Source organism: Pinus tabuliformis, chromosome 4_1 (assembly GCF_031772625.1).
Source record: "Pinus tabuliformis cultivar Carrire ecotype Pingquan chromosome 4_1, CPIR1, whole genome shotgun sequence".
Lineage (NCBI taxonomy): Eukaryota > Viridiplantae > Streptophyta > Pinopsida > Pinales > Pinaceae > Pinus > Pinus tabuliformis.
Genome location: NC_142303.1, coordinates 213,033,022 through 213,060,847, shown reverse-complemented (window position 1 = coordinate 213,060,847; position 27,826 = coordinate 213,033,022). Strand labels below are relative to the sequence as shown.

At 36.1% G+C, this 27,826-nt stretch overlaps 1 protein-coding gene across 1 annotated transcript; it reads right to left on the bottom strand.

Annotated features, from left to right (window-relative positions):
- Nucleotides 1-18,387: 18,387 nt before the first annotated feature.
- Nucleotides 18,388-22,408, bottom strand: LOC149174983 (cysteine-rich receptor-like protein kinase 15). Its single transcript, XM_089421026.1, has 6 exons — nucleotides 21,423-22,408; nucleotides 20,324-20,463; nucleotides 19,944-20,154; nucleotides 19,599-19,833; nucleotides 19,041-19,191; nucleotides 18,388-18,968 (listed from the first exon to the last, which is right to left on the bottom strand). Exons 1-6 carry the CDS (start codon nucleotides 22,342-22,344, stop codon nucleotides 18,528-18,530), a joined length of 2,100 nt encoding a protein of 699 aa, XP_089277152.1. The 5' UTR covers nucleotides 22,345-22,408; the 3' UTR covers nucleotides 18,388-18,527.
- Nucleotides 22,409-27,826: the final 5,418 nt, after the last annotated feature.

The window sequence follows — 27,826 nt, the reverse complement described above, 5'->3', positions numbered from 1 at the left end:
AAGTTATACCTAGGAATTTAGAAAAAGAGCTTTAACTCTAAGCATTTCTCTAGACTCACCTGAAACTTTGTTGAAGTATATAGGTGGTCTGCATAGCTATTTGAGGCACAACATTCTCATGTTTAACCCCACTAGCCTAGATGATGTATGAGTTCAAGATACACATCCAGAGGCTAGAGGCAAGAATGTGAACCCGGAGATTGGGGAATCATCAAAACCCTCTGCAAGAAAAAACATGGAAAAGAAGAAGCTGAGATGGAAAGAGAGGAAGGAAAACACTGTACAGAAAGAAAAACCTTCATGCACTCACTGCAAGAAGGATGGACACGATGATGAACACTACTGGTCTTTGCGTCCAGAGTTGAAACCTAATAATTTCGGTGGTAAGAAGAAGAAGATTGTTACTGCTATTCAGAAAGACTTGGGGTCAGACTCATGTGATGAAACAACAGTCATAGCTACAGGTATAAAAGGTAAAAATTATGAGGCATCTGCAAGTAATTTTGCACAATCTATTGATAATGAAGATAATGAGAGGAAAATACATGAGATTTTTCATATTAGAGTTATTTCCAAGCATCAAAAGATTGATACTTTATTTGATAGTGGATCACAAGTAAACTTGATTTCTGAAGCAATTGTAAAAAAGTTGGGATTACTAATCACACCTCATAAGAAGTCATATCCATTAGGTTGGGTATGTGATAAAGCAAAGCTACAAGTGACTAGAAAATGTAAACTTAGGTTTGCTATTGGGTCAACATTTGTAGATGAGGTTGAGTTAGATATAATTCCCTTGGATATATGTGGTATTGTTTTAGGAAGTCCTTACTTGTATGATAGAAAAGCCATTTTCTATAGAGCTAAAAATAAGTATCAACTCAGATATCATTTTGGGATTCAACTGTGTTAAGTAAGTCATTCACGTATGACCATTTCCATGAGAGGTAGTCGTAACTGACTAATTTCTCATGATTTTTGAATAGTTCACTTAGCACTCATTGCATCGGGTGATGCTCACAGGGGTGAAGAAGTGGGATTGAAACTAGTGAAATGAATCACATAGCATCAATCATCACTTCCGGGGCTTGCACCCGGTAACCAGGACTTCCCAGGAGGTCACCCATCCCAGATCTCCTCTGGCTCAAGCGCGCTTAACTATGGAGTTTTCCCCACAATCAAGCCCACTTAGCTTGCTACCCCATTTGCAAAACCTTAGCAAGTATTGTGCCTCATGAACCATTCAAGAAGAGATCCCTTCACTCTTTTTGAATTTAAGTATGGGGGTTTTCGCAGTGCATTATATTAGATATCATTTTGGGATTCAACTGTGTTAAGTAAGTCATTCACGTCTGACCATTTCCATGAGAGGTAGTCGTAACTGACTAATTTCTCATGATTTTTGAATAGTTCACTTAGCACTCATTGCATCGGGTGATGCTCACAGGGGTGAAGAAGTGGGATTGAAACTAGTGAAATGAATCACATAGCATCAATCATCACTTCCGGGGCTTGCACCCGGTAACCAGGACTTCCCAGGAGGTCACCCATCCCCGATCTCCTCTGGCTCAAGTGCGCTTAACTATGGAGTTTTTCCCACAATAAAGCCCACTTAGCTTGCTACCCCATTTGCAAAACCTTAGCAAGTATTGTGCCTCATGAACCATTCAAGAAGAGATCCCTTCACTCTTTTTGAATTTAAGTATGGGGGTTTCCGCAGTGCATTATATTAGATATCATTTTGGGATTCAACTGCGTTAAGTAAGTCATTCACGTATGACCATTTCCATGAGAGGTAGTCGTAACTGAGTAATTTCTCATGATTTTTGAATAGTTCACTTAGCACTCATTGCATCGGGTGATGCTCACAGGGGTGAAGAAGTGGGATTGAAACTAGTGAAATGAATCACATAGCATCAATCATCACTTCCGGGGCTTGCACTTGGTAACCAGGACTTCCCAGGAGGTCACCCATCCCAGATCTCCTCTGGCTCAAGCGCGCTTAACTATGGAGTTTTCCCCACAATCAAGCCCACTTAGCTTGCTACCCCATTTGCAAAACCTTAGCAAGTATTGTGCCTCATGAACCATTCAAGAAGAGATCCCTTCACTCTTTTTGAATTTAAGTATGGGGGTTTCCGCAGTGCATTATATTAGATATCATTTTGGGATTCAACTGCGTTAAGTAAGTCATTCACGTATGACCATTTCCATGAGAGGTAGTCGTAACTGACTAATTTCTCATGATTTGTGAATAGTTCACTTAGCACTCATTGCATCGGGTGATGCTCACAGGGGTGAAGAAGTGGGATTGAAACTAGTGAAATGAATCACATAGCATCAATCATCACTTCCAGGGCTTTCACCCGGTAACCAGGACTTCCCAAGAGGTCACCCATCCTAGATCTCCTCTGGCTCAAGCGCGCTTAACTATGGAGTTTTCCCCACAATCAAGCCCACTTAGCTTGCTATCCCATTTGCAAAACCTTAGCAAGTATTGTTCCTCATGAACCATTCAAGAAGAGATCCCTTCACTCTTTTTGAATTTAAGTATGGGGGTTTCCGCAATGCATTATATTAGATATCATTTTGGGATTCAACTGCATTAAGTAAGTCATTCACGTATGACCATTTCCATGAGAGGTAGTCGTAACTGACTAATTTCTCATGATTTTTGAATAGTTCACTTAGCACTCATTGCATCGGGTGATGCTCACAGGGGTGAAGAAGTGGGATTGAAACTAGTGAAATGAATCACATAGCATCAATCATCACTTCCGGGGCTTGCACCCGGTAACCAGGACTTCCCAGGAGGTCACCCATCCTAGATCTCCTCTGGCTCAAGCGCGCTTAACTATGGAGTTTTCCCCACAATCAAGCCCACTTAGCTTGCTACCCCATTTGCAAAACCTTAGCAAGTATTATGCCTCATGAACCACTCAAGAAGAGATCCCTTCACTCTTTTTGAATTTAAGTATGGGGGTTTCCGCAGTGCATTATATTAGATATCATTTTGGGATTCAACTGTGTTAAGTAAGTAATTCACGTATGACCATTTCCATGAGCGGTAGTCGTAACTGACTAATTTCTCATGATTTTTGAATAGTTCACTTAGCACTCATTGCATCGGGTGATGCTCACAGGGGTGAAGAAGTGGGATTGAAACTAGTGAAATGAATCACATAGCATCAATCATCACTTCCGGGGCTTGCACCCGGTAACCAGGACTTCCCAGGAGGTCACCCATCCCATATCTCCTCTGGCTCAAGTGCGCTTAACTATGGAGTTTTCCCCACAATCAAGCCCACTTAGCTTGCTACCCCATTTGCAAAACCTTAGCAAGTATTGTGCCTCATGAACCATTCAAGAAGAGATCCCTTCACTCTTTTTGAATTTAAGTATGGGGGTTTCCGCAGTGCATTATATTAGATATCATTTTTGGATTCAACTGCTTTAAGTAAGTCATTCACGAGAAATTAGTCAGTTACGACTACCTCTCATGGAAATGGTCATACGTGAATGACTTACTTAACACAGTTGAATCCCAAAATGATATATAATATAATGCACTGCGGAAACCCCCATACTTAAGTATCAACTCACTAAAGATGGAATAGAATATATTGTAAGAGCTCATAAACTAAAAAATAATTACTCTCTCATAAACTCAGGGCAGATGAAAAGAATTGTAAATTCATGCAAGCAACTTTTACCAATGGTTGTAAAGGAAAGGAACCCTGACAAAACCAATATATTTGAGGGCTGTGATGCTAAACAAAAATCTGATTTAGAAAAAGTGGTTTCAGAATATGATATCCTATTTCAAGAACCTAAAGGTCTGCAACCCAAAAGGGAAATAGCACATGATATTCATTTGCCGCAAGGTGCTCCATTGCCTAACATCGAAATGTACAGGTTATCTGCTTTAGAGAATGGAGAGATTAATAAGTAGGTATAAGAGCTGCTCAAGAAAGGGTTCATAAGACCAAGCACATCACCATGTGGATCTCCAGTCGTGTTGGTGAGAAAGAAAGATGGTTCGTGGAGGATGTGCATTGATTACAAAGCACTGAATAAAATAAAGATCAAGAATCGTTACCCTCTTCCTCGCATTGATGATCTATTAGATCAACTAAAATAAGCAATTTAATTTTCCAAGTTGGACTTGCATAATGGCTATCATCAAGTCAGAGTAGTAGAACAAGATGCATGGAAGACTGCTTTCAAAACAAAGCGAGGACTATATGAATGGCTGGTTATGACTTTCGGCTTAACTAATGCTCCTGCCACTTTCATGAGAGTTATGAATGATGTACTCATACCTTTATTGATGATTTTGTAATTTTATATTTAGATGACATTCTTGTTTTCAGTCAAACATGGGAAGAACATTTGAAGCATGTAAAGTAGACTCTAGATGTTTTGAAATAGAAAATTTATATGTTATGTTATCGAAATGTGAATTTGGCAAAACATCTTTAAATTATTTGGGTCATATTGTAGGGGGTGGTGAATTGAAGATAAATCCTTCTAAGGTTGAAGTCATTGTGAACTGGCCTAAACCCAAATCTGCTACAGAAGTTAGGAGCTTCCTAGGAGCAGCACAATATTGGAGAAAGTTTATTGCTAACTTTTCCTTGATTGCAGCTCCCTTACATGCTTTAACAGGATTGAAAAAGGTGTTTTAGTGGGGAGGAAAACAACAGAAAGCCTTCGACACCTTAAAATAAAAAATTAGTACAACACCAGTACTAGCATTGCCAGATCTTCAATGTCCATTTGAGATTGAAACAAATGCCAGTGACTATGCCATGGGAATAGTGTTGATGCAACACGGTAAACCCATATGCTATCATTCTGAGACATTTAATTCTGTAGTAGTTAATTATCCGACATATGATAAATAATTGTATGCATTAGTTTAGAGTGTGAAAAAGTGGAAACATTACTTAATGGGCAAGGAAACGATCATCCATACAGATCGTCAATCACTTCAGTATTTGCACTCACAAACTAAATTGTAGCAATCAAGACACTATAGGTGGATGGGTTTTCTACAATAGTTTCATATAGTCACCAGATATAAGAAGGGCATACATAATAAAGTTGCAAATATATTGTCCAAACCAATCATAAATGCATCTATTATACTTAAGCATAACTCAGTAATGCATGAAAGCTACATTGAACAATATGCACAAGATATAGATTTTAAAGATGTATATGAAACTTTAAGTCATGGTAAACAAGTAGAAGAATTGGATTATTATGTTAAGGACCAACTCTTGTATCATTTGGGAAAGTTATGCATTCCACAAACTGAAAGAGTTAACATAATTCGGGAAGCACATACTTCCGTTATATCAGGTCACTTTAGTGTAAGTAAAACAATTGCAGAGCTACAAAGGTTTTGTTATTGGCCTAGAATGCATGAAACAGTTTCTAGATATATTAAAGGGTTTACCATGTGTGCTAAAAGCAAGCCCAGCAATAGAAAATTAGGGTTGTACACTCCACTCCCAGTTCCTTCTCGTCCTTGGGAAAGTGTTTCCACGGACTTTGTTGGGGGATTGCCAAAATCTAGAAAAGTTCATGATTATTTATATGTTATTATGGATAGGTTTAGCAAAATGTGTACTTTAATACCTTGTAATAAGAAAATTACAGCTGGACAAACATCGAAGTTGTACTTTCAGCATGTTTGGGTTCATTTTGGGTTACCCACTTCCATTGTATCTGATCAAGATTCCCGATTTGTTGGGAAGTTTTGGTCAAGTTTGTGGGAGTTGATGGACACCAGATTGAAGAAGAGCACAACCTTTCATCCACAAACATATGGCCAAACAGAGGTAGTCAACAGGATAGTGATCCAGTTGCTCAGTGGCTATTGCAGCAAGCATACCAAGCTTTGGGATGAACATTTGTGTTATGTGCAACATGCTTACAACCGTGCTAAGCACTCTTCTACGCAAAGATCTCCTTCTGAGACTTGTTTTGGTTCTACACCAAAGTCTCCCTTCGATTTTGTATTTGGAAAAGACATAGTGATTGATGGACACAGTGATGTGGACAAAGCAACTAGGTTCATTAAACAGATCCAAGAAATTCACCAGGCAGTATAGGAACAACTGGAAAAGAGCCAGGCCAAGTATAAGGTGAGGCATGATAAGCACCGAATTGAACATAGCTTCCAAGTTGGTGATCAAGTCTAGCTGTATATCAGCAAAGACAGAATGCAAGGTGAAGCTAAGAAGCTGAAGCCAATAAGGTATGGACCTTTCAAGATTCTTGAGAAAATTGGTGAAAACGCTTATCGCGTTGATTTGCCAGCTTACATGCATATCTATTCAGTAGTTAATACAGAGAACTTGAGACTGTTTGAACCTTCATTGGTTGAAGATACCAAAGAGAAAAGTCAGTTGCCTTCTAGTGATGATCTATTTCCTGAATATCTCAATGAGTTGCACGAAGATACAGTTCTGGACAGGAAGGTGAGAACTACGCGCAGAGGGGATATTGAGTACCTCAGAATTGGACTCAATGGTTCAAAACCAAGCAGTGCACGATGGACGGAAATTGGACAAGTGAGGAACCTGTATCCTCACTTGATCGATGCTTAAAAAACCAAATTTTGGTGGTCCAAAAGCTTTTTTCAATGGGAAGGCGTGATCCAAAATGGATCCAAAACACCCTCTAAGTCTTTAAAATAAAAAAAAATATCGCATAAGGAAAAACCTTACAAAAGGTGGAAAGCACTATCGGGAACAAAAAACATGAAGAAATAGTGGAAAACGGGCCTATCAGAGGTCAAAGGAACGATGCACAAGAGCTGTCGGATCTGGCCGATCAACGGTCCAGATCCGCTCGGCATATCGCAATCGGCGAAGGCAGGCGGAGGCTCTCAGAGGCTACCACATAAAATTTGTGATAGCGATCAGTGCGGGTCAACGAGGACTGTCGATCAAGCGCACAGACCGATGGCCCAGGTTAACTCGTGATATCGCATCGACAACATATAAAGGAGCGCTTACAACGGCCTAGGGGACTATGTGATATGTGATTGCGATAAATCGCATCGCAGTATCGCGTCAGAGTAATACAACGAAGTGGGGACGATATAAATATGACTTGCGATAGCCGAACCTAATGGGTTTATAGATGATATTTAACATATTTTTAGATCTAGAAAACGACATTTTTCTGTGTATTTTGCGTTTTCGCCAAATAAATGAAATACAAAGGAAATTTGCCTGATGCGATAAAACCGAATCCAATGGAACTTATAGATGCAAATATATAATATTTCAAGTCCGCCATAAAGCCATTTTGTGGGATTTTCAGTGTTTTAATGTATTTTTACAAATACAAAGGAAACCACGACACATGGGGCACTTGCGACTTGCGATAGTGATTAAAGGCGGAACCGATAGGAGTATAGGGCTTATTTAAGGATATTTGAAGTCCGATGAACGACAGTTTGGTGAATTATCCCGTGTTTTTAGTGTATTTCTCTGTGTAAACAGAGAATTCTATTTTTAGGGATTTCAAAGGCCTGATGGTCCCTTCCGTTGTAGAATAGGTGGCCACCTTCCCTGAAGACATTATGCCATGATTGGCTAATGCTCAGGGGGGATTTGGTGGACAGAGGCTGGGAGCCAGAGAGCCCGAGAAGGGGAATCGAATAGATAGCTTCGATTGGCTTAAAAGCCATAGAAGACAGAAGACAAAGGCAAGCAGTAATGAGACCGAGAGAAAACAGAGACAGAGAGTGGAAGAAAGAGTCTGTGTACATAGAGAGGCTTGAGGGATTCAAGAAAACTCCTTCTATTTTGTATCTATGTGTTGAGACTCAATTCGAGCTCACATTTTGTAAAACTCTGTACTTGAAAGACATAATAGAGAGGTCACCACTGAAGGCTAGACCAGGAGACGTAGCCCAAGAGTTTTGGGTGAACTCCATATTAAACTTGCTGTATTATGTGTGTTTGTCTATTATGTTTCTCTAACTGTTCATTGCCTGTATTATTTGCAATCTTCTCAATCCATTGCACAAAGTAATATAGGCAAATCCATGCACGTGAGTCTGTAATACCTTGAAAGTAATCTAATATCTTCATTTTCAGATCACAGCTTATGTGAAAATGAGGCTGAAACACAAATACAAAGGTTTAAGGTATACAAAGAACAATACATATGGGGCAGTTATCGTGTAGGCGTTTTTGACGGTGCATGTAAAGAGAGACTTTGAGGTTGTGGGGTGGTCATTGCCATTAATCCTGATCATTTTTGGTGGGAAAGTGGTAAGGGATCAAATAGCAGGGTTGAACTTTTAGCACTTTGGAGAGTTCTAATTGTAGTGAAATGGATCAGGATAGACAATACCTTGATCTTCGGGGATGCAAAGAGAATAATAGAATGAGTGATGCACAATACAAATTTCAATCCACTCATTCTAAAAAATTGGATGAATAGGATTCAAGTGATGACGATAACGTTTTGAGAAATATATTTTGAACACATATATAGCGAACAAAATTGGATAGCAGACATGCTATCAAAGAGAGGGATGAAGAAGCTAATAGGGAAATTTTTTTCTCAACATTTGAATAGGAATAGATGATCAACTCAAAAAGCATCAATTATGCATAGTTTTAAAGGAAGGATGTGACTTCTACCCAAGAAGGACAAGCATAAAGAGAACAATTGAACTTTTTGTTTTTTTAAAGTGATGATGGTAATCTATTTTGTTTAGAGTTAATACTAATATGTAGAGTATGTAATTTTAAATTTACAAGTAACATAGATGATTAAAGATCAAAAAGTGACTTAGCGGTCCTTTACTGAACAGTTAATAACTTAGACAAATCAAGTCAGTTTTTTTTATAAGTAAATAAAAAAGAAAAAACCTAGACAGTGTACTACTCTTTTCTTAACACAAAAAGGTAGTGTTTTGTTTTTTTTTTTGGCTAAGAAAATATGATTACAATATTGTCAATCCCATTGAAATAAAATCAGCATAGAGTAAAACATCTGCGTTAATAGTGTGTGAGAGTAATGATTTTATTGAAATCTCACTAAGTTCCAACAACTCTTGCAGTACTGATGTGAGTTTGGTTATCATGGAAAATCCTAGCTAAACCAGAATCTGCTATCTTAGGGTTCAGTTCCTTGTCCAACAACACATTTCTTGCTTTAACATCTTGATGAATAATGTGCAGTATTGAGTCCTGATTAAGATAGAGAAGCCCACGAGCTACACCCACTATTATATTGTAACGCTTCCCCCAATCAAGCTGACTGCGTTTGATTGGGTTTGTATCCATGCATGACATTAATTGATTTGGCCTAATCTGGATATACTTGTTCAAACAGTAATAATTTTAATTTTCCGTCTACTTTCATAATAAAATGGAAGCCACTCACTAAATAAAATTTGATCAAGGCTCTTATTGGGTAAGTATTCATAGACCAACAATATTTTTGATCTCTCTACACAACAACGTAGTAGGCATACAAGATTTCTATGTTGAATTTCGGCCCCAAGTTTAACTTCATTTAAAAACTCTTTCTTTCTTTTTTTGCTAAGTTCCATTCTAAATATGTTGAATAATAATAAGTGAGTCCCCACGGATAACAATCTTTGTGACTTGAACAAATTTTGCTATAAGAAGAACTTGCAGCAGGCCATGCATTTCAACCTGGTCATTGGTCATATTTCCCAACTTGCATGCATGACTTGTAACCAATTTTACTTCGAGGCTATACAAAAAAATGCCATGAGGTGTAGCTCAATTGGCGATCGCCTTGTTATGAATTAATACGTAAAAGCATGAGATTCAAAGTTCAAATCCCCGTGGGTTCGACCGACAAAAAAATAAATATGAATCCCACAAATGTTATACAACAAACATTAAAAATTGCTTTTACATAAATATTAATTGTTCTTCCAAGAACAAAATTCCGTTCATGAATCATTTCCACCTAATGTAATGGTATCCTCAAATGCATGAGCTACCCATCTATAACACATTCATTTATCTTGATCATGCAATTTTCTTTATTTTTTATTTATGGCCAAACTATGGCATCAACTACAATATACACAAGTTCTATGTTCTAGGGATTTGGTACCCAATATTGTTTTAATAGTTTTTCGATGTAATTCCATGATCTAGGCTTCAACAATCAACCTTAACACAAATAATCGACTTATGTATACTACCAAAGAAGGTATCTGAGGTGGTCATTTCCATCCAAATAATCTCCCATCTATCCTCATTTCATGATTTAATGGGAATCGTTTATGCATTTCCTCAACATATCCAATAAGATTTCCGTGTTGCACTTGGGTCTATCATATATTGGTCCGCCTATTACATTTAAAAATCCTTCATAATACTTGAGATACATGACATTTTTTCTGCTAAGAATAAGGGTTATTTCCTTGTCTTAAGTCAATATTCATTGGAAGATGAATGAATTATTTCCACTATCATATGATGATTGCAAATTTTATTCAAAACTATTCAGTGTGAAAATTTCTGAATCTAACACATTAGAAACCCCTACTGCAATTTCTGGTTTACTATCTCCTACTTGTTCTTTACATTAACAAGCTATTTAACTGCATAAATATAGAAGTAAACACAAATGAAACCTTCAGAGATACAAAGTTCATGCATTGAAGTAAACAGAAACAATAACACAAGGGACACCATTATTTTTGGACAATCGTTCCCAGAAAAACCCAATGAGGGAAAATCGATGCAGCATATATGAGGGTTTTATTATTAAGCATATTTCGTGAATACAACTAGGGTGCCAAAAATGGCTCACCCAATAGAGAATGTACTCGGCAGTAGTACCTCTATCAGAGACAGATATTCTAGAAAATCAGCAACCAAATGATCAACCCCGCAGTGACTCTGAATATTCCTTCTGTTGGATAGTGAAAGTTGCTCCAAGCACTGCTCTAGATCCGCGTCATCCTCTCTAGAACTACATCTCCCTCTCTCAGCTCAGGATCTGTTGATAAGCTCCCAATATACCCCACATAATCTCCCAATGCTACCTCTGAAGCCATCTACATCCTCTGCGTCAGTCTCTACGGATTCTACGTCAGCCCCTATGACCCTCTGTGTCCTCTGCATTGGACCCTACAACATCTGCGTCAGCCCTCCTTGGCCTGCATTTTCTCTCCCGACACTTTGTTGCCACTCTTCTATGTATTCTTCAACCTTGGATCGAAATCCCTTACTTAACTACCCCTCAGTGCAACTGATCTCTAACTCGATTTCCTCAACAAACCCAACCCCATAAAACCGAATTCTTGATTTCTCTTGGTGTATCTCCAATGGACCCTCAAGCCTCCTCTTATACTTTTCCTATTGATGATTCAATGACCGAGATTAGGTCCCTAATCAACGACTAATATTAGATCTAGCTTGATCCTCGTTACTTAGAACTTTCTCACCCATTTTATATTAATACAGATTAATATTTTTATTTTCCTAAGTTTGGACTTAGGAACCCATTAAAAATATTAATTATTTTAATATCTCTTCATCTGGGTGGAATTTGGCCAAACAATTTCTGCGTCTTGGAGATCTCATGTGCCTTAGCCTCTCCACCAGATTTCATGGCTAGAGCACATCCGATGCCACCAAAAATAAACACTCCCTGTTAGCAAGGAATGTGCTCTAGTAATGCTTCACCATAGAAGCTTCACACTGATCCTTCGCATCGGTCCTCCTATGTTGATGCTAGACCTGCTACCCCACATCCACTGCACTGTTTCTTCCTATACTACTTCCCATGACACTGCCACTGTTACTGCTACATCTATACTGCAGCTCCCTCTCAATACGTTGCATCATGCTGCCCATAGCACTACCACTACTAACTGCTGCACTGCAACTTAGTTACCAAGACGTAAGCAACTAACTTCCCCCAAATATTGACATCTCAGTCAGTCTGGAAGCCTCGTGATGTTGAAGTCACCTTTGTTGCTATCATGTGCTCCCTCTACTGCCACTGTGCTGCTCCAACTTCTTCTACCCCTCTCGCACTACTGCAACCTCCACTGCAGTGTCACTCCATCACACCTTGCTCCACCCGACACGTCTCATCATGCTACTGTCATTAAGGGCTCCCGTAGTCGGATGTGATCCAAGAGTTTGGGTACCTGAAGGATCCTGCCCCTCTTCTGTAGTCCTTTCAACTACAACTCAATGTCTCCCCACCTCTTCTCTAGAGGTGCATGAGCACTCATGGCACAATCATCATCAGTATCGACATCTTTCTCCGCCTTTCCTTGAGCAGCCTTTGGGTCAGAAGCTTCTCTCTTGCCTTTTTTCTTGGGGCACTGAGATGCATAATATCCCAACTCCCCACAGTTGAAGCACTTGACCTTGGAGATATCTTTATTCTTCCTCTTCTGAACCCCCTACTGTCCCGCAGATCCTAGATCTCCATCCTCCTTCTCCTCTTTCTAGATTCCAACTCCCTTACCGCTACTTCATGCCTTAGTCAACCTCCTAATCTCTTTCTCTCGAAGAGCTGCGCACATCTCCTCCAAACTGGGGAGGGCCGCTATGCCCAAAATTCTTTGGACAAACGTCTCCCAGTCCTTTGAGACTGCACTCAGAGCAGTCCTGACCATAAACTCTGGATTCGCTATAGACCCCACGAAAGTAAGTTGGTCACGAATTACTTGCAACTTGAGAAGGAACAGATCTATCTCTTCTCCTTTCTGCATCTGATATGACCTCAATTGATTCTCTAATAACATCCTCCATTGCACGGAAGAGCCTTGGTATAAGGTGGTCAGTGTTTGCCACATCTCCCTTGTTGTGTTCTTCTTAGCAATATGTAGTATGACATGATCCTTGACCCCATCTGGAATCATGCATTTTGATTTCGCCTCGGCCTCCTCATACTTCTCATTTTCATTCGGGTCAACTGGGACAACTATAGTTTTCTAGGCATAGTCCTTGATGCGATGTTTATCCAGGTTTGCTAGGGTCCTGGCCTTCCAGATGAGAAAATTGGAAGCCCCGTCCAATCTGTCTTGATCCCTCAATATGTTTACTGCCATCTCTACTCCTCTTCTCTAGACTCCCTCTAAGTCTCGACTTCCCTCCTAGAAATTCTCCGACCAATTGTCGAATCACTCCTCTCCAATCCTCCTTTTCCCCTGCAACATAGATCTAGATTCCTTGGCTATAAATCTATCAAGGTAGTGCTTCCCTCTACCTTGGTTCAGTCCCCTTAGACACTGTTCTGCCCAGACAGAAACAACTTCCCACCAGCTCCTCAAATCACAATCTACACAACTCCCTTAGCCTTGAAAACTAAAGAATTTAAGCCCTTCAAGCTCTGCGCAATCACGGCTTGGGCTAAATCTTCTCCTCCTAGCCAACTGCGTCAATCCTTCCTGGCTGAGAAAGATGAAGTGGCTCTGCGTAAGCCTGTTTTTCCCCACTCTGCCTCTGCACTGGCCCTTTTCCTGGCTTAGAATGTTAACGCAGGGTCTACGTGAGCCTCAACATCATCCTCTCAGCACTGCGTCACTCCTCCTCTTACCTCTTCAGCTTTGGAACAATGTTGTCTCTCCGGACAACTGCTTCTTTGCTGCAAATTCTCAGATTTATTTGGCTGGTGTCTTCAGTCCTCCTTGATCTGCAATCCCTCTGATACCATGTGAAAATTTCTGAATCTAACACATCAGAAACCCCTACTGCTATTTTTGGTTTACTATCTCCTACTTGTTCTTTACATTAGCAAGCTATTTAATTGCATAAATATCGAAGTAAACACAAATGCAGCCTTCACAGATACACAGATCATGCACTAAAGTAAAAAGAAACATTAACACAAGGGACACCATTATTTTTGGACAATTGTCCATGGAAAAAACCAATGCAGGAAAACTGTTGTAGCATATATAGGGTTTTATTATTAAGTAGATTTTGTGAATACAACTAGGGTGCCAGAAATGGTTCACCCAATAGAGAATGTCCTCGGTGGTATTACCTCTATCCCGAGATAGACATTTCAGAAAATCAGCAACCGAATGATCAACTCCACAGTGACTTTGACTGTTCCTTGTGCTCGATAGCGAAAGCTACTCTAAGCATTGCTCTGGAACTCGTCACCCTCTCTCGAACTGCGTGACCCTCTCCCGGCTCAAGATTTGTTGATCAACTCAGAGTTCTCCGCACAGAATCTCCTAGCGTTGCCTATGAAGCCCTCTGTGTCCTCTTTGTTAGCCTTTACGGCTTCTACGTCACCCCCTACAACCCTCTGCATCCTCTTCGATGTCTCCTACGACCTCTGCATTAGCCCTCCTTGGACTGTGCTGTCTCTCTCGACACTTTTCTGCCTCTCTGCTATGTATTCTTTAGCCTTGGATCAAAATCCCTTACTGAACTGCCCCTCATTACAACTAATCTCTAACTCGATTTCCTCAGCAAACCCAACCCGAGAAAATCGAATTCTTGATCTATCTTGGTGTATATCCAACTGATCCTCAAGCCTCCTCTTATGCTTTTCCTGTTGATGATTCAACGACTGAGATTATGTCCCTAATCAAGGCCTAATATTAGATCTAGTTTGATCCTCATCACTTAAAAATTTCTCACCCTTTTTACATTAATACACATTAATATTTTTATTTTCCTAAGTTTAGGCTTAGGAACCCATTAAAAATATTAATTATTTTAATATATCTTCATTCGGGTGGAATTTGTCCAAACAATTTCTGGGTCTTGGAGATCTCATGTGCGTTAGACTCTCCTCCAAATTTCATGGCTAGAGCACATCCGATGCTACCAAAAAGCAACATTAAGAACACATTTTCAATACTCAACCTTATTATTCCATTGCTCTATGACAATTAGGTAAGCCTCATTATTGATGATGTCTTCCACATTCTTATGCATGATCCAATTCCTTCATTTAGTTCTTTTATAATGTCCTAATTCTCTTTCCGATGTAATAAATATAGTTTACTCATGGGAAAATTAGTTTGACCTTCATTATCTATATACCAGAAGTTAGTTGGCTCTAACCACTCAATATATCTAATGGATTCCTCGTACCCTAATACTAATACATCATTGAGTATTATAATTAGATGTATTGGATAGTAATGAGGTTTCCAACCAGTGCATTATTTTACTTATTTCATGTATATCTTAAATAAAATTTTCAATTCACACACCTTGCCACCTAGAATAACCACTTTTTTCAATTTTGTATTATGTATCCATCATTCTGCTCAAGGAAATTTACGATTAGTTATTGACCCCTTTAAAACATGGATACAGTGTTAGTGGACTAGCAATACAGAGCCACAACCACCAGGCAACAAACACATTGCACTCTATGAGATTCATGCTTGCCATCAAACCTCTAGGATCTTGGTTCTCAATCATCATTTAAGTCACTCCCCGCCCCCACACCAAGTTTCACTACCACTCAGGTTTGGCTTTTAATTCAAAACCCCTACAATTCATTCTAGGACTCGCTTCTTTTCATGGTATCTCTAATCTCTCCAATATGGAATTTTGGTTCTCACTTCTCTGTTCCCTTATTTGGTTCAGTTTTTGTAGCAAGATTCCTCACTTCATCCTCCTTGTAATTCTAATTCTCTCCCCCTACTATTAGCCTGATAAGATTAATCCCCTGTGAATCCCCCCTGGTATTACTCTATCAGCTCTATGTTCTTCCCTTCTGCACAGATGACCATTTTTTTCAGTGGGACCTAGTTTGGCAAAATGGGGTGTAGAAACCTTGTAGAAGCAGTTTGATGGGGCCAATAAAACTTTACTACTTTAGCATGGAACCTTACACACATATACCTTTCTAATGAGATAAGAATAATCTCAATTGGAGTCTGTATGCAAAAATTATGTTGATTGGAAGATGACCTTCCTATTTTGACCACCATAATTTGAGAGGATGACATTTCATCCCCTATTATTCATGGAAAAGGGGCTAACCACCTAATCACGATGAATAATACTTTAGAAGACTCCATATTGTAACCCTAGTTAAGAGTTGAAGGATTGAAACATAACCACTAGTAGGCTATCAAGTTGTGTTATAATCGAGCCACTAGGAGGAAAAGGGGTTCCATTTTATGGGAGTGCATTTTTTCCATAGATGAGTAGAGTAGACGAGAGTGGAGTAGAGAGAGGAGAGAGAAAATAGATATGGTTTCTGCATTGTAGCATTCCATGCACCACAAGTCTCTCTCTTTGTACTTGCATCTATTTCCATGTAGAGAAAAAGAGCAGAGAAACCTCACCTTCTAGTTGAGTTTCCTCCTAAAAGGGTTTTTGAGGTTATATCTTGTGTTAATTTGTGGTTCATGAGTTTTATTTCATTGTTCTCTATTTACTTCATAATTATCATTTACATACATAAGCAAAGAACCATAATTAACAGATCCAAGAATCTAAGGAGAAATAAATCCTCATATTTTAGATTTTGATTTTTCTAATATATTTTACAAGATTTATTGTGATGAATTGGCCAATGAGATATCCATGACAGTTTATAGATCAATGATGAAAATATTAAATATTGAAAATAAATTAAATATAAATATAAAAGTATATTGAATTGTTAAACTTGGCCACTGAACCTCAAAAGACCCAGTATGTGATTCAACTAATAAACTTGGAAATTGAACCTCAATTAACTCAAATCTACAATCAAAAGGATATATGTGGGTCACTTCATTTGAAAATGACATCCCATTATGTCTAAATACTTCACTTTAATGGAGATTAAAGGATGTTGTAAACTTTGATATTAGGCTTTACATGAATATCACAGACATTAGCATCACATTATCAAATCTCATGCTCATTTGGTTCATGTTATTGTCACATTATCCAATCCCAGTCTCGTATTAGATTGAAAATCTTGACTTCAATGGGTATTGAAGTGCATGCTATTTTTTCATGCGCAACAAAACACCTATCATCACATTACCAAGCACTAGGCTCATTTGTCTCATGTGCTATTATCACATTATCATGAGAAGTGAAGAGACCTTGAATGAATTTGGTGTTTTCTACTTCCATCTTGAATGAATTTGTTGTTTCCTACTTCCATGATATGAGTGACATGGAATGTTTGTGAATTTGCATCCTTACATTAGAGGAAGACAAGGTGAAGGAAGCAAAATTACAAGGATCACTTCGTAAAAGGACAACCAAATTGAGAATAAAGAAGACAAAGGTGAACATTTAAGGGGGAAGAAACATAACCATAAGGGTCACTTGGTAAAATGTTAATCAAATTTAGAAATACAGAGAGGCCTTGGTTGCTACTTAACATTTTTAGATATCTTGCAAGTGAAAATTAGCAAGCTTCCCCATGCTCAATGAGAATGTAGTGGGACATTAAATGAATTTGGAAGACATTAAATGAATTTGCAATTTCCCACTTCAAAGCGTGGAGTGTCATGGAATATTTGTGAACATTCATTATTGCACATACCAAAAATATGAAATTATTGTGCAAAAACAAAAAGACCAAACACCAAATAAAACACAATAACAACACTATGTAAAATGAGAAGAAAAAGACATGAAAGTGTTTGATAAAAAACCAACAAAAATAACAACTGAAAACACAAATTAATAATAATATATATATATATATATATATATATATATATATATATATATATATATATATATATTAACAATTATACACAAAAATATATAAACATTTAAAATTTTAAAATGACTTTCAAATCCAAATTAACAAAATTTCCATATAAAAAAATAAAATAAATAAACAAACATTAAAATCTTAATTTTCTCCACTTTCATTAAAAAAATAATAAGAGATAATATATCTATAACATATATCATTAAACATATATTTTTTTTCAATACTTCCTTTTCCTTTCCCCTTTTCCAAATGTAACTAACTAAAAAATTACTATAAAAAATATTTGAGAAAATAATAAAACAATTATATAATAAAATATTTTTAATTATTATAATTCTCATTAAAAATATTTTATAATTTAAAATTTTAATTTTTTGCACTTTCATAAAAGATAATAAAATATAAAATATCTGTAACATATAGCATTAAACAAATATTTTTTTTCCAATACTTCTTTTTCTTTTTCTTTTCCCTTTTCAAATGTAATGTAACTAACTGAAAAGTTACTATGAAAAACAAAATAATAAAACAATTATATAATAAAATAATTTTCATTTTGTTTAGACTAAACTGGAAAGGTAGACCACACAAATAAAGACTCTGGAATATCAGAATTCTGAACCTCAAAAACTACACCACAGAAATGGGCAACCCATCAATTTTACCAAAGTTAAATCCATCAAATTACTCACATTCCCTCTCGTCCATCTAAAAATAAATTCATCATTATATTCCATAGTTGAACCTAATAAGGTAGTGCTATCTCTGCCATGGTTGAATATACTGTCACAACATTACTGAAATCTGTCCCTTAAATCACTGCATATTTACCATTACCTGGGCTCCAATTCAGTAATGGAATCAGTGGCGTTAGATGCAGATGCAGAAGCAGACGCAGACGCGGGAGTGAGCCCATAACTGGTAGACTCGGTATTTGGGGAAACATGAGAACTCACAAATGCAGGCTTTGTGGGATCTGGGATGTCCGTAATGGAATCAAGTGACAGCATCGAAGTAACTGTCGACATGGGTGGACGAAGTGACGATTCGGCTTGTGTACACAAAAGACCAACCTGAATGCATCTCACCGCTTGCTTTTCATCGCACGTTTCAATAATTGCTCCATCAATTATCCCCACAATGTTTCCAGCTTCATATGACTTCCATACCTGCATAATCACAGAGGCTTCGTCATTCTGATCAGATATATACACAGTGGACAACACATCCTCAATATCGTCATGGGTATCCCTGATAGCTTTGCACATGTCAAACTGAATAGCATGGTCTTAACTTAATTAAGGTAGATATGCTCAGTTGGGAATAAAAGGGAAATTGTATCTTACCCATCCCAAAAGAATCTGCATTTCAGGTGGCAAATTGTAATCAGTGTTCTTTCTTCCTGTGATAATTTCGAGGACAAGAACGCCAAAACTATAAACATCAGTTTTTACAGATACTTGCCCCAACATAGCATACTCTGGTGGCATATAACCGCTGCATATACAGAGTAAAATGTCAAATATCATAAATTAATGCAAAAAATTAGAAATAGGAAATGATAAGTTATTTGAAAAGGAAGAATAGTTGCAACCAAGATTGTCAATCCATCCCCAGATCATAAAAAAGCTTAATCAAGAATGCAAAACCCCACCTTTTCTTGAATATATAAATTAAGGAAAAAATTTAGAAATGGGAGATGATAAGTTATTTGAAAAGGAAGCATATTTGCAACCAAGTTTGTAAATCCCCAAATCATAAAAAGGCTTAACCAAGAATGCAAAACCCCTTCTTCCAACCTAAAAAGGTATAAATACAATTACAATATTGTCAATCCTATTGAAGTAATATCAGCAGAGTAAAACATCTGCATTAACAGAGAAATAATTGTATTGAAATCTCACTACGTTCCCACAACTCTTGTGCTGATGTGAGTTTCGCCATCAGGAAAAAGTCTTGCTAAGCCGAAATCTGCTATCTTAGGGTTCAGTTCCTCGTCCAACAACACATTGCTTGCTTTAACATCCCGATGAATAATGCGCGGTCTCGAGTCCTGATGAAGGTAGAGAAGCCCACGAGCTACTCCCATTATTATATTGTAACGCTTTCCCCAATCAAGCTGGTTGCGTTTGTTTGGGTCTGTATCGGCGCATGACATTAATTAATTTGACATAATCTGAATATCCTGGTTGAAACAGTGATAATTTTAATTTTCTGTCTACTTTCATAATAACATGGAAGCCACTTACCGAATAAGAATCGATCAAGGCTCTTATTGGGTAAGTATTCATAGACAAGCAATCTTTCTGATCCCTCTACGCAGCAGCCCAGTAGGCATACAAGATTTCGATGTTGAATTTCGGCTCCAAGTTTAACCTCATTTAAAAACTCTTTTCTTCCTTGCATAGATTTGAAGGACAGTTTTTTCACGGCTATTTCTTTTCCATCTGGTGTAGTTCCCTACAGTATAAAAGTTTTGTAAATTATTAAGCTTAATTGTAAATCCCCAATATATTGTTTTCAAACTGCTAATCTACAGTCAATTGTGCGAAGAGAAGAGCCTGAATATCACTCTATTTTATTTTAATATAGTAAATATCATTACTGGAAGCTTACTTAACCAGCTTACCTTGTACACAGGGCCGAATCCTCCTTCTCCAAGCTTGTTCTGATTATCAAAATTTTTAGTGGAAGCGAGTAATGTTTCCATAGTAAATATTATGTGTCTATTATTACTGAGGAGTACGAGTTCTTCACCTTCATCATCATCTGTATTAGGAAAATATAAAATATAAATATAAAAGTATATTGAACATAGTATATTTATCATATCTAAAGACCCAGTCTGCAATTCAACTATTAAAAGCTCAAATAACTCAAATCTTCCATCAAGACACTTGCACATCCACATCTAAAACCTCAAATAACTCACATCTTCAATCAAGCCACTCGCACATACACATCTAACGCCCGGTGTAATCATATATAAAGTGCCAGAGGACACTAGGCACGTTTTACCATTTTCGGTGGGAAGGAGGAAGGAGGAAGGGGCACGAATAGTCTCGCGGAAGTTATTGTATTATGGGACATTATTATGTGCAAAATGGTTGGGTATTGAGACTTTAAAGATTAACTTGGACTTAAATATTGTTATAGAATGGGTACATAGATTTTTTCAATTTAATCTATACATTCTTACTATATGGATGAGGGGCATTTGGATTTTAGATTCTGGAGCAGAGCTTTCATTAAATCACATACAGGCATGTGTACAGTGAACAGAATGGGGTTGCAGACATGTTGTCCAAAAAGGGAATTACAGTAGAAAAAGCTATCATTCACTTTTATGCATATCAACAGGGTTCAGTAGTAAATGAAAGAACTATAAAGATCCTGTAGCATAACATTACATAATATGCATTTTGTATAAGTTGTAATGATTTTTATTGAAACTATGACAGAAATACTACAGAAACAATCAGATAAATTAGTGGAATCATAAATAAATTTTAGAAAATATGATATGTAAATAAAATTTTGTATTAAGCTAAAATATAATGATAAATATGTGACAAAAATGTTTATTCGAGTAAAAAACAAATCAGAAAAAATCCATTGTAATCACTTTTATTTATGAAAGATGATGTATTTTTTTCGACTGGAAAAAAATACGAAGTGCGAGAAGGCGAAGCTACCTACGAGCTCAGAGAATCGTGTGGCACCATTACCTTCGTTACCGCTTCTCAATTTGGCAAACTTCATTCTTCTCCAAGTTGCGAATAGGCATAGGGTTAACATGAGAACCAAGCCACCCACAGCCCCTAAAATTATGGGTGTTTTCTTTGAAGCCTTCATCCCTCTGCCATTCTGTTGTAGAGGGATATATTTCATAACGAAAGGATAACTTCGATTAAAGAAAGGATATAAATCATAACGAATTATGCAGCTTTGACTCCAATACTGAAATCCTGCATACATAGAGGATGTGAATATTATATTAATTGAGTATGACAGACATGTTGCACAGTCTTTACTGGATATATCTCTAGTGCACTGGACCAGGCCGTAAATATTTTGGGACTCTACAGCTGTGGTACTCAAAGCAGATCGTTTCGTTTCAAGTGCTGCTTCAGCTGATAATTTGTTTATGAAATCTTTAACATCCGCCTCAAAGATTTGATTTGGAAGATAGACACTCCTGATAGACCCTAAACGTGTGTCCATTTTCCCGATGAAATTGTAGTTTTCATAGCGTAAGAAGCATTCAAAAGGCCAGAGACTACCTCCAGTCACATGCGGACAATTTTGTTTAAGCATATAAGTTGCATATTGTGAACAATTGTAGCATTGGTCGACTGTCATGTCTTCCCTGCATTGGAGAAGGCCATATACTTTGTCAGAACTTTGGCCATACACAGAGATGTTAAACCCTGTTTGCTTCGCACCTTGAACAAGCCTAGCAAACACTATATTCAGATTGCTCTCAAACGTACTCCCTTCAGCATATTCAGAGCTGCAGTTATATGGGGCCGCCTCTGTCTCTGCCTCTGCGTTGTAAATCTGTCCATGAAGTGTAATATTAACAACAACAATAATTAAACCGATCAGGAGAGAGGATGCAGAATCTCTTCCATCGATGCGGAATGCCATCGCACAATGGAGAAGCTGCACTGCACAGACATACCAAAACTTTACTCTCCCTTCCCCATGTGATTGATTCATCTATATGAACGATATCATGTCGCATAAACACAGACTTATATTTATGGTCAATGTTCATTAATGTTTAGTTTCACGTCTCTTTTAGGTGGTTGATCTCATGTAATGCGTTGATTTGGTATTTGATAAGGAATTATAATATCATGTACTCGGTTGGTCAATGGTCAATGTTTAGTTTATCCGTATTTCTTTTGTGTTGATTTGGTAGGGAGGTTTTTACTTTTTCACTTTGTGAATTAAGCTATTGTATTTATTATTAATAATGATAAAGAAAAGTATTCATATATAAATTAAACATATATAACATTAATAAAAATTTTAATTATAGAGATTCACTTCATTTTATTATGGAGATTTTTAATCTGTAAATAAGCCATGTTACAATATTAGGGACCAATACTTTAGCTCATCAATAGTACATGTCAAAAAAACCATAACTGATTTCATATGACAATTTTTTAATTAATAAATTTCATAGGGGGCATTTTTTTAATAAATGAATTTAATGAAAAAGAGAAAGAAGACATACCTATTTTGAAAATAAATTTCAACCTTTGACTTGTGTATACTACCAGGAATATTTTAGAATATTCATATCTACCATCCACATAATGATTATTGATAATTAAATTAAAATTATTAAATCCCAATTCCAAAATAAACATGCCTATCCATCTTTCAAATTCTAAAACTTATGAAATATATTATTATAATATATCTTTATATAATTTAACTTATCTTTTTTTTATTTGCTAGGTTATGGGAGTCATGAGAGTTTAACATGACTCGGATTTTGCCCACATTTTTAAATAATAACAAAGTGTCTTAACAAAATACCCTATCATTGGGACATCATTTAATTCATACTATGATAAATTAGTTAATTTTATTAAAACTTATAGTATATATAGTAATTTTTGGCTTAGTCTAATCTTTTTAAACCATTAATTGAATGATGATAAATTATAAACTATGTTAGGTCGACATACGTTATTATTTATAATTCTTAATTTTTTTAAAATATAAAAAAATAATTATAATAACATATTTTTTGAATTTTTATATTCAAGCTTCTATGATCCATAATGAATTAAGCACAGTCTTTCAATAGAAATCACATAATCCATAATGAACAAGTGTGGTTCATTATCAAAACCAAATATCTTTTGGATACTAATTATAATAACATAATTTGATTTTATCTTTATCTATCAAATATTAAAATTTTCTTTTATTTAAAAAAAAAAATTGTATTTCAAAAAATTTGATCTTTAAACACTTAATAAATTCAGACTTAAAATATTTTAATAATTAGTTATAATTATACTTATAATTATTTTTATTTTATTTTATGTAATTTAATCAACTTAAAATGTTTTATTAATTATAAATGTTGTATTGATAATTATAATTATTAACTTTTTCCTATCTCTTATAATTATTAATTTTTTATTTTATTTTAGGTAATTTAATCGAATTAAAATATTTTATTAATTATAAATATTATATTGATAACTGTGATTATTAATTTTTTTCCTATCTCTTAATTTTTTTATTAGTATTATTAGGTTACAACATGTCTACGGTATTAACTTGATAGCAAATCAAATAAATCTTGGAGTTGGTAATACGCTCATAGCTTTGAGCTTTTGGGTTTTGAAACGAAAAAACATCATACTTATATGTGGATCAGATTTTCTTCAATCAACGTCTTATTTTCCAGCGTTGAGCATAGGTCTAGGTGTTATAGAGGTCCAGGGGTTAGGTGTTAGGTCTAGATCTAGGCGTTGGGTGTTATATGGAACAGATTTTCTTGGTTGCCGTGTCTGCCCCCTTGATGAAGTTAGGGTCAAGAGAAGAGTCCCATCAAGAATTCTTCTGTGGTATGTACTCCATGGTGGAGTCAAAATCAAGAATTAAGAGGTTGTCGACTTATTCAGTCAACTCTTTTGGATGTGCCAAAGTCGTTTCAAGCTAGACTCTTACTCATGTGGAAGCTCCAAATATGCGCAGATTTATACAATGCATCTTATTTTTAGGTTTCATCTCACTTTTTAAGTTATTAACTAAATCATATATTATAAATTATGTTTTTGTCAAAACACTATATTAACCATAGGCATAGCATTAGGCATAGTATTATGGTAGTTTTAATTTTTAATTAAAAAAAATTATAATATATTTTCTATAATTTGATTTAATTTTTTTCTTTTCTATTTTTAATAATTTGAGTTTTTATTTTTATGACGGTTATTGGGTGTACCTTTAAAACATTTTAGAATGTGAAAATTATTCTTTTGCAATTTTATAGAGTAAGTTATGTTAAGAGCAGGTGTGACCAAGCCAGGGGCAATCTTCAAGTGATTTTGATGACTTAAATGTCTTTGAATCATAATTTCTCAAACGAAAGATTAAATGTGTAATTATCTCATGGCTCACAACTTAAGAAACAAAAAAATATAAATCTTTACTTTCATTTCCAATCAATTTAATGATAAAATTTTATCTTTTATATTCATATAATAAAAAATATACTTAAAATTTATCATACCTTCACAACTATTCAAAAAATAAAATATCTCAATTTAGTATAATTTTCAAATTCCAAAAATTATATAAAAATTATAGTGATATATATTTTTTTATAAGTTAATCCATATTGTAAATCAATTTTAACAAATTGTATTTTAAGCAAAAGTAACCTAACAATCGCTAGTCAAATTGTATTTTAAGCAAAAGTGACTTAACTGTCCTTTACTGAATGGTTAATAACTTAGACAAATCCAGTCAATTTTTTTTTTATAGGTAAATGAAAAAGAAAAGACCTAGACAATGTACTACTCTTTTCTTAATACAAAAAGGTAGCGTGTTTTTTTTAATAAAATCAACATACAGTAAAACATCTGCATTAACAACGTGTGAGAGTAATGATTGTATTGAAATCTCACTAAGTTCTAACAACTCTTGCAGTACTGATGTGAGTTTGGTTATCACTGAAAAGCCTAGCTAAACCGAAATCTGCTACCTTAGGGTTCAGTTCCTCATCCAACAACACATTGCTTGCTTTAACATCCCCATGAATAATGCGCGGTCTCGAGTCTTGATGAATATAGAGAAGTCCACGAGCTACTCCCATTATTATATTATAACGCTTCCCCCAATCAAGCTAGCTGTGTTTGATTGGGTATGTATCCATGCATGACATTAATTAATTTGGCATAACCTGAATATCCTTGTTTAAATAATAATAATTTTAATTTTCCATATACTTTCATAATAAAATGGAAGCCACTCACCGAATCAAATTTGATCAAGGCTCTTATTGGGTAAGTATTCATAGACCAACAATCTTTCTGATTTCTCTACGCAACAACACTATAGGCATACCAGACTTCTATGTTGAATTTCAACCCCCTATCCCAAGGTGCTCTACCACTTTGGTTTGGATTTTTATTCACAAACCCTACAATTCATTCTAGGATTGGATTCTTTCCATGGTATCTCTGATCTGTCCAATCTGGAATTTTGGTTATCACTTCTCTGTTCCCTTCTTTGGTTCAGTTTTTGTAGCAGGATTCCTCACTTTAACCTCCTTGTAATTCTAATTCTCTCCCCCTACTATTAGGCCAATGAGCTTTCTCCCCCTTGGTCCTACTCTATCATATCTATGTTCTTCCCTTGTGTGCAAAGGACCATTTTTCTCAATGGGACCTAGTTTGGAAAATTGGGGTCTAGAAACCTTGTACAAGCAGTTTGATGGGACTAGTAAAACTTTACTAATTTAGCATGGAACCTTAGACACATATACCTTTCCAATCACATAAGAATCATCTCAATTGGAGTCTTTATGCAAAAATTATGTCAATTGGAAGTTGACCTTCCTTTTTTGACCACCATAATTTGAGAGGATGACATTTCATCCCTCATTATTCATGGAAAACAGGATTTCCAAGAGATCACGATGAAGATTACTTTAGAAGACTCCATATTGTAACTCTAGTTAAGAGTTGAAGGATTCAAACTTAACCACTAGTAGGCTATCAAGTTATGTTATAATCGGGCCACTAGGAGGAAAATGGATTCCATTTTATGGGAGTGCATTTTGTTCCATAGATGAGTAGAGTAGATGAGAGTGGAGTAGAGAGAGGAGATAGAAAATAGATATGGTTTGTGCATTATAGCATTCCACGCACCACATGTCTCTCTCTTTGTACTTGCATCTATTTTCCATGCATAGAAAAAGAGCATAACAGCCTCACCTTTTAGTTGGGTTTTCTCCTAAAAGGGTTTTTGAGGTTATATCTTGTGTTAATTTGTGGTTCGTGAGTTTTATTTCATTGTTCTCTATTTTCTACATAATTATCATTTCCATACATATGCAATAAAAACAATTAACATATCCAAGAATCTAAGGAAAAATAAATCCTCAGAGTCTAGATTTTGATTTTTCTAATATATTTTAAAAGATTTGTGTGATGAATTGGCCAATGAGATATCCACAACAGTTTATAGATCAATTATGAAAATAAATTAAATATAAATATAAAAGTATATTGAATAATTAAACTTGGCCACTGAACCTTGAAAGACCAAGTATGTGATTCAACTAATAAAGTTGGCCATTGAACCTCAATTAACTCAAATCTATAGTTAAAAGGATACATGTGGATCACTTCATTTGAAAGTGATATCCCATTATGTCTAAATACTTCACTTAATGGAGATTAAAGGACATTGTAAACTTTGATATTAGGCTTTACATGAATATCACAAACCTTCGCATCACATTATCAAATCTTATGCTTATTTGGCTCATAGTATTGTCACATTATCCAATCCTAGTCTCGCATTAGATTGAAAAGATTGACTTCAATGGGCATTAAAGTGCATGCTATTTTTTCATCCACAACACAAAACCTATCATCACATTATGAAGCACTGGGTTCATTTGTCTCATGTGCTAATATCACATTATCATGAGAAGCGAAGAGAGCTTGAATGAATTTGGTGTTTCCTACTTTCATGAGATGAGTGACATGGAATGTTTGTGAATATGCAGCCCTACACTAGAGGAAGACAAAGGTGAACATCAAGGTGAAGGAAGCAAAGCCACAAGGATCACTTGGTAAAAGGACAACCATATTGAGAATAAAGAAGAGAAAGGTGAACATTTAAGGTGGAGGAAACATAACCATGAGGGTCACTTGGTAAAAGGATAACCAAATTGAGGAATAAAGAGACAGGTCTTGGTTGCTACTTAAGATTTTTAGATACATTGCAAGTGCAAATTGGCAAGCTTGCCCATTCTCAATGAAAACGTATACATTGCAAGTGCAAATTGGCAAGCTTGGCCATGCTCAATGAAAATGTAGAGAAACTTTAAATGAATTTGGAGTTTCCCACTTCCATGTGT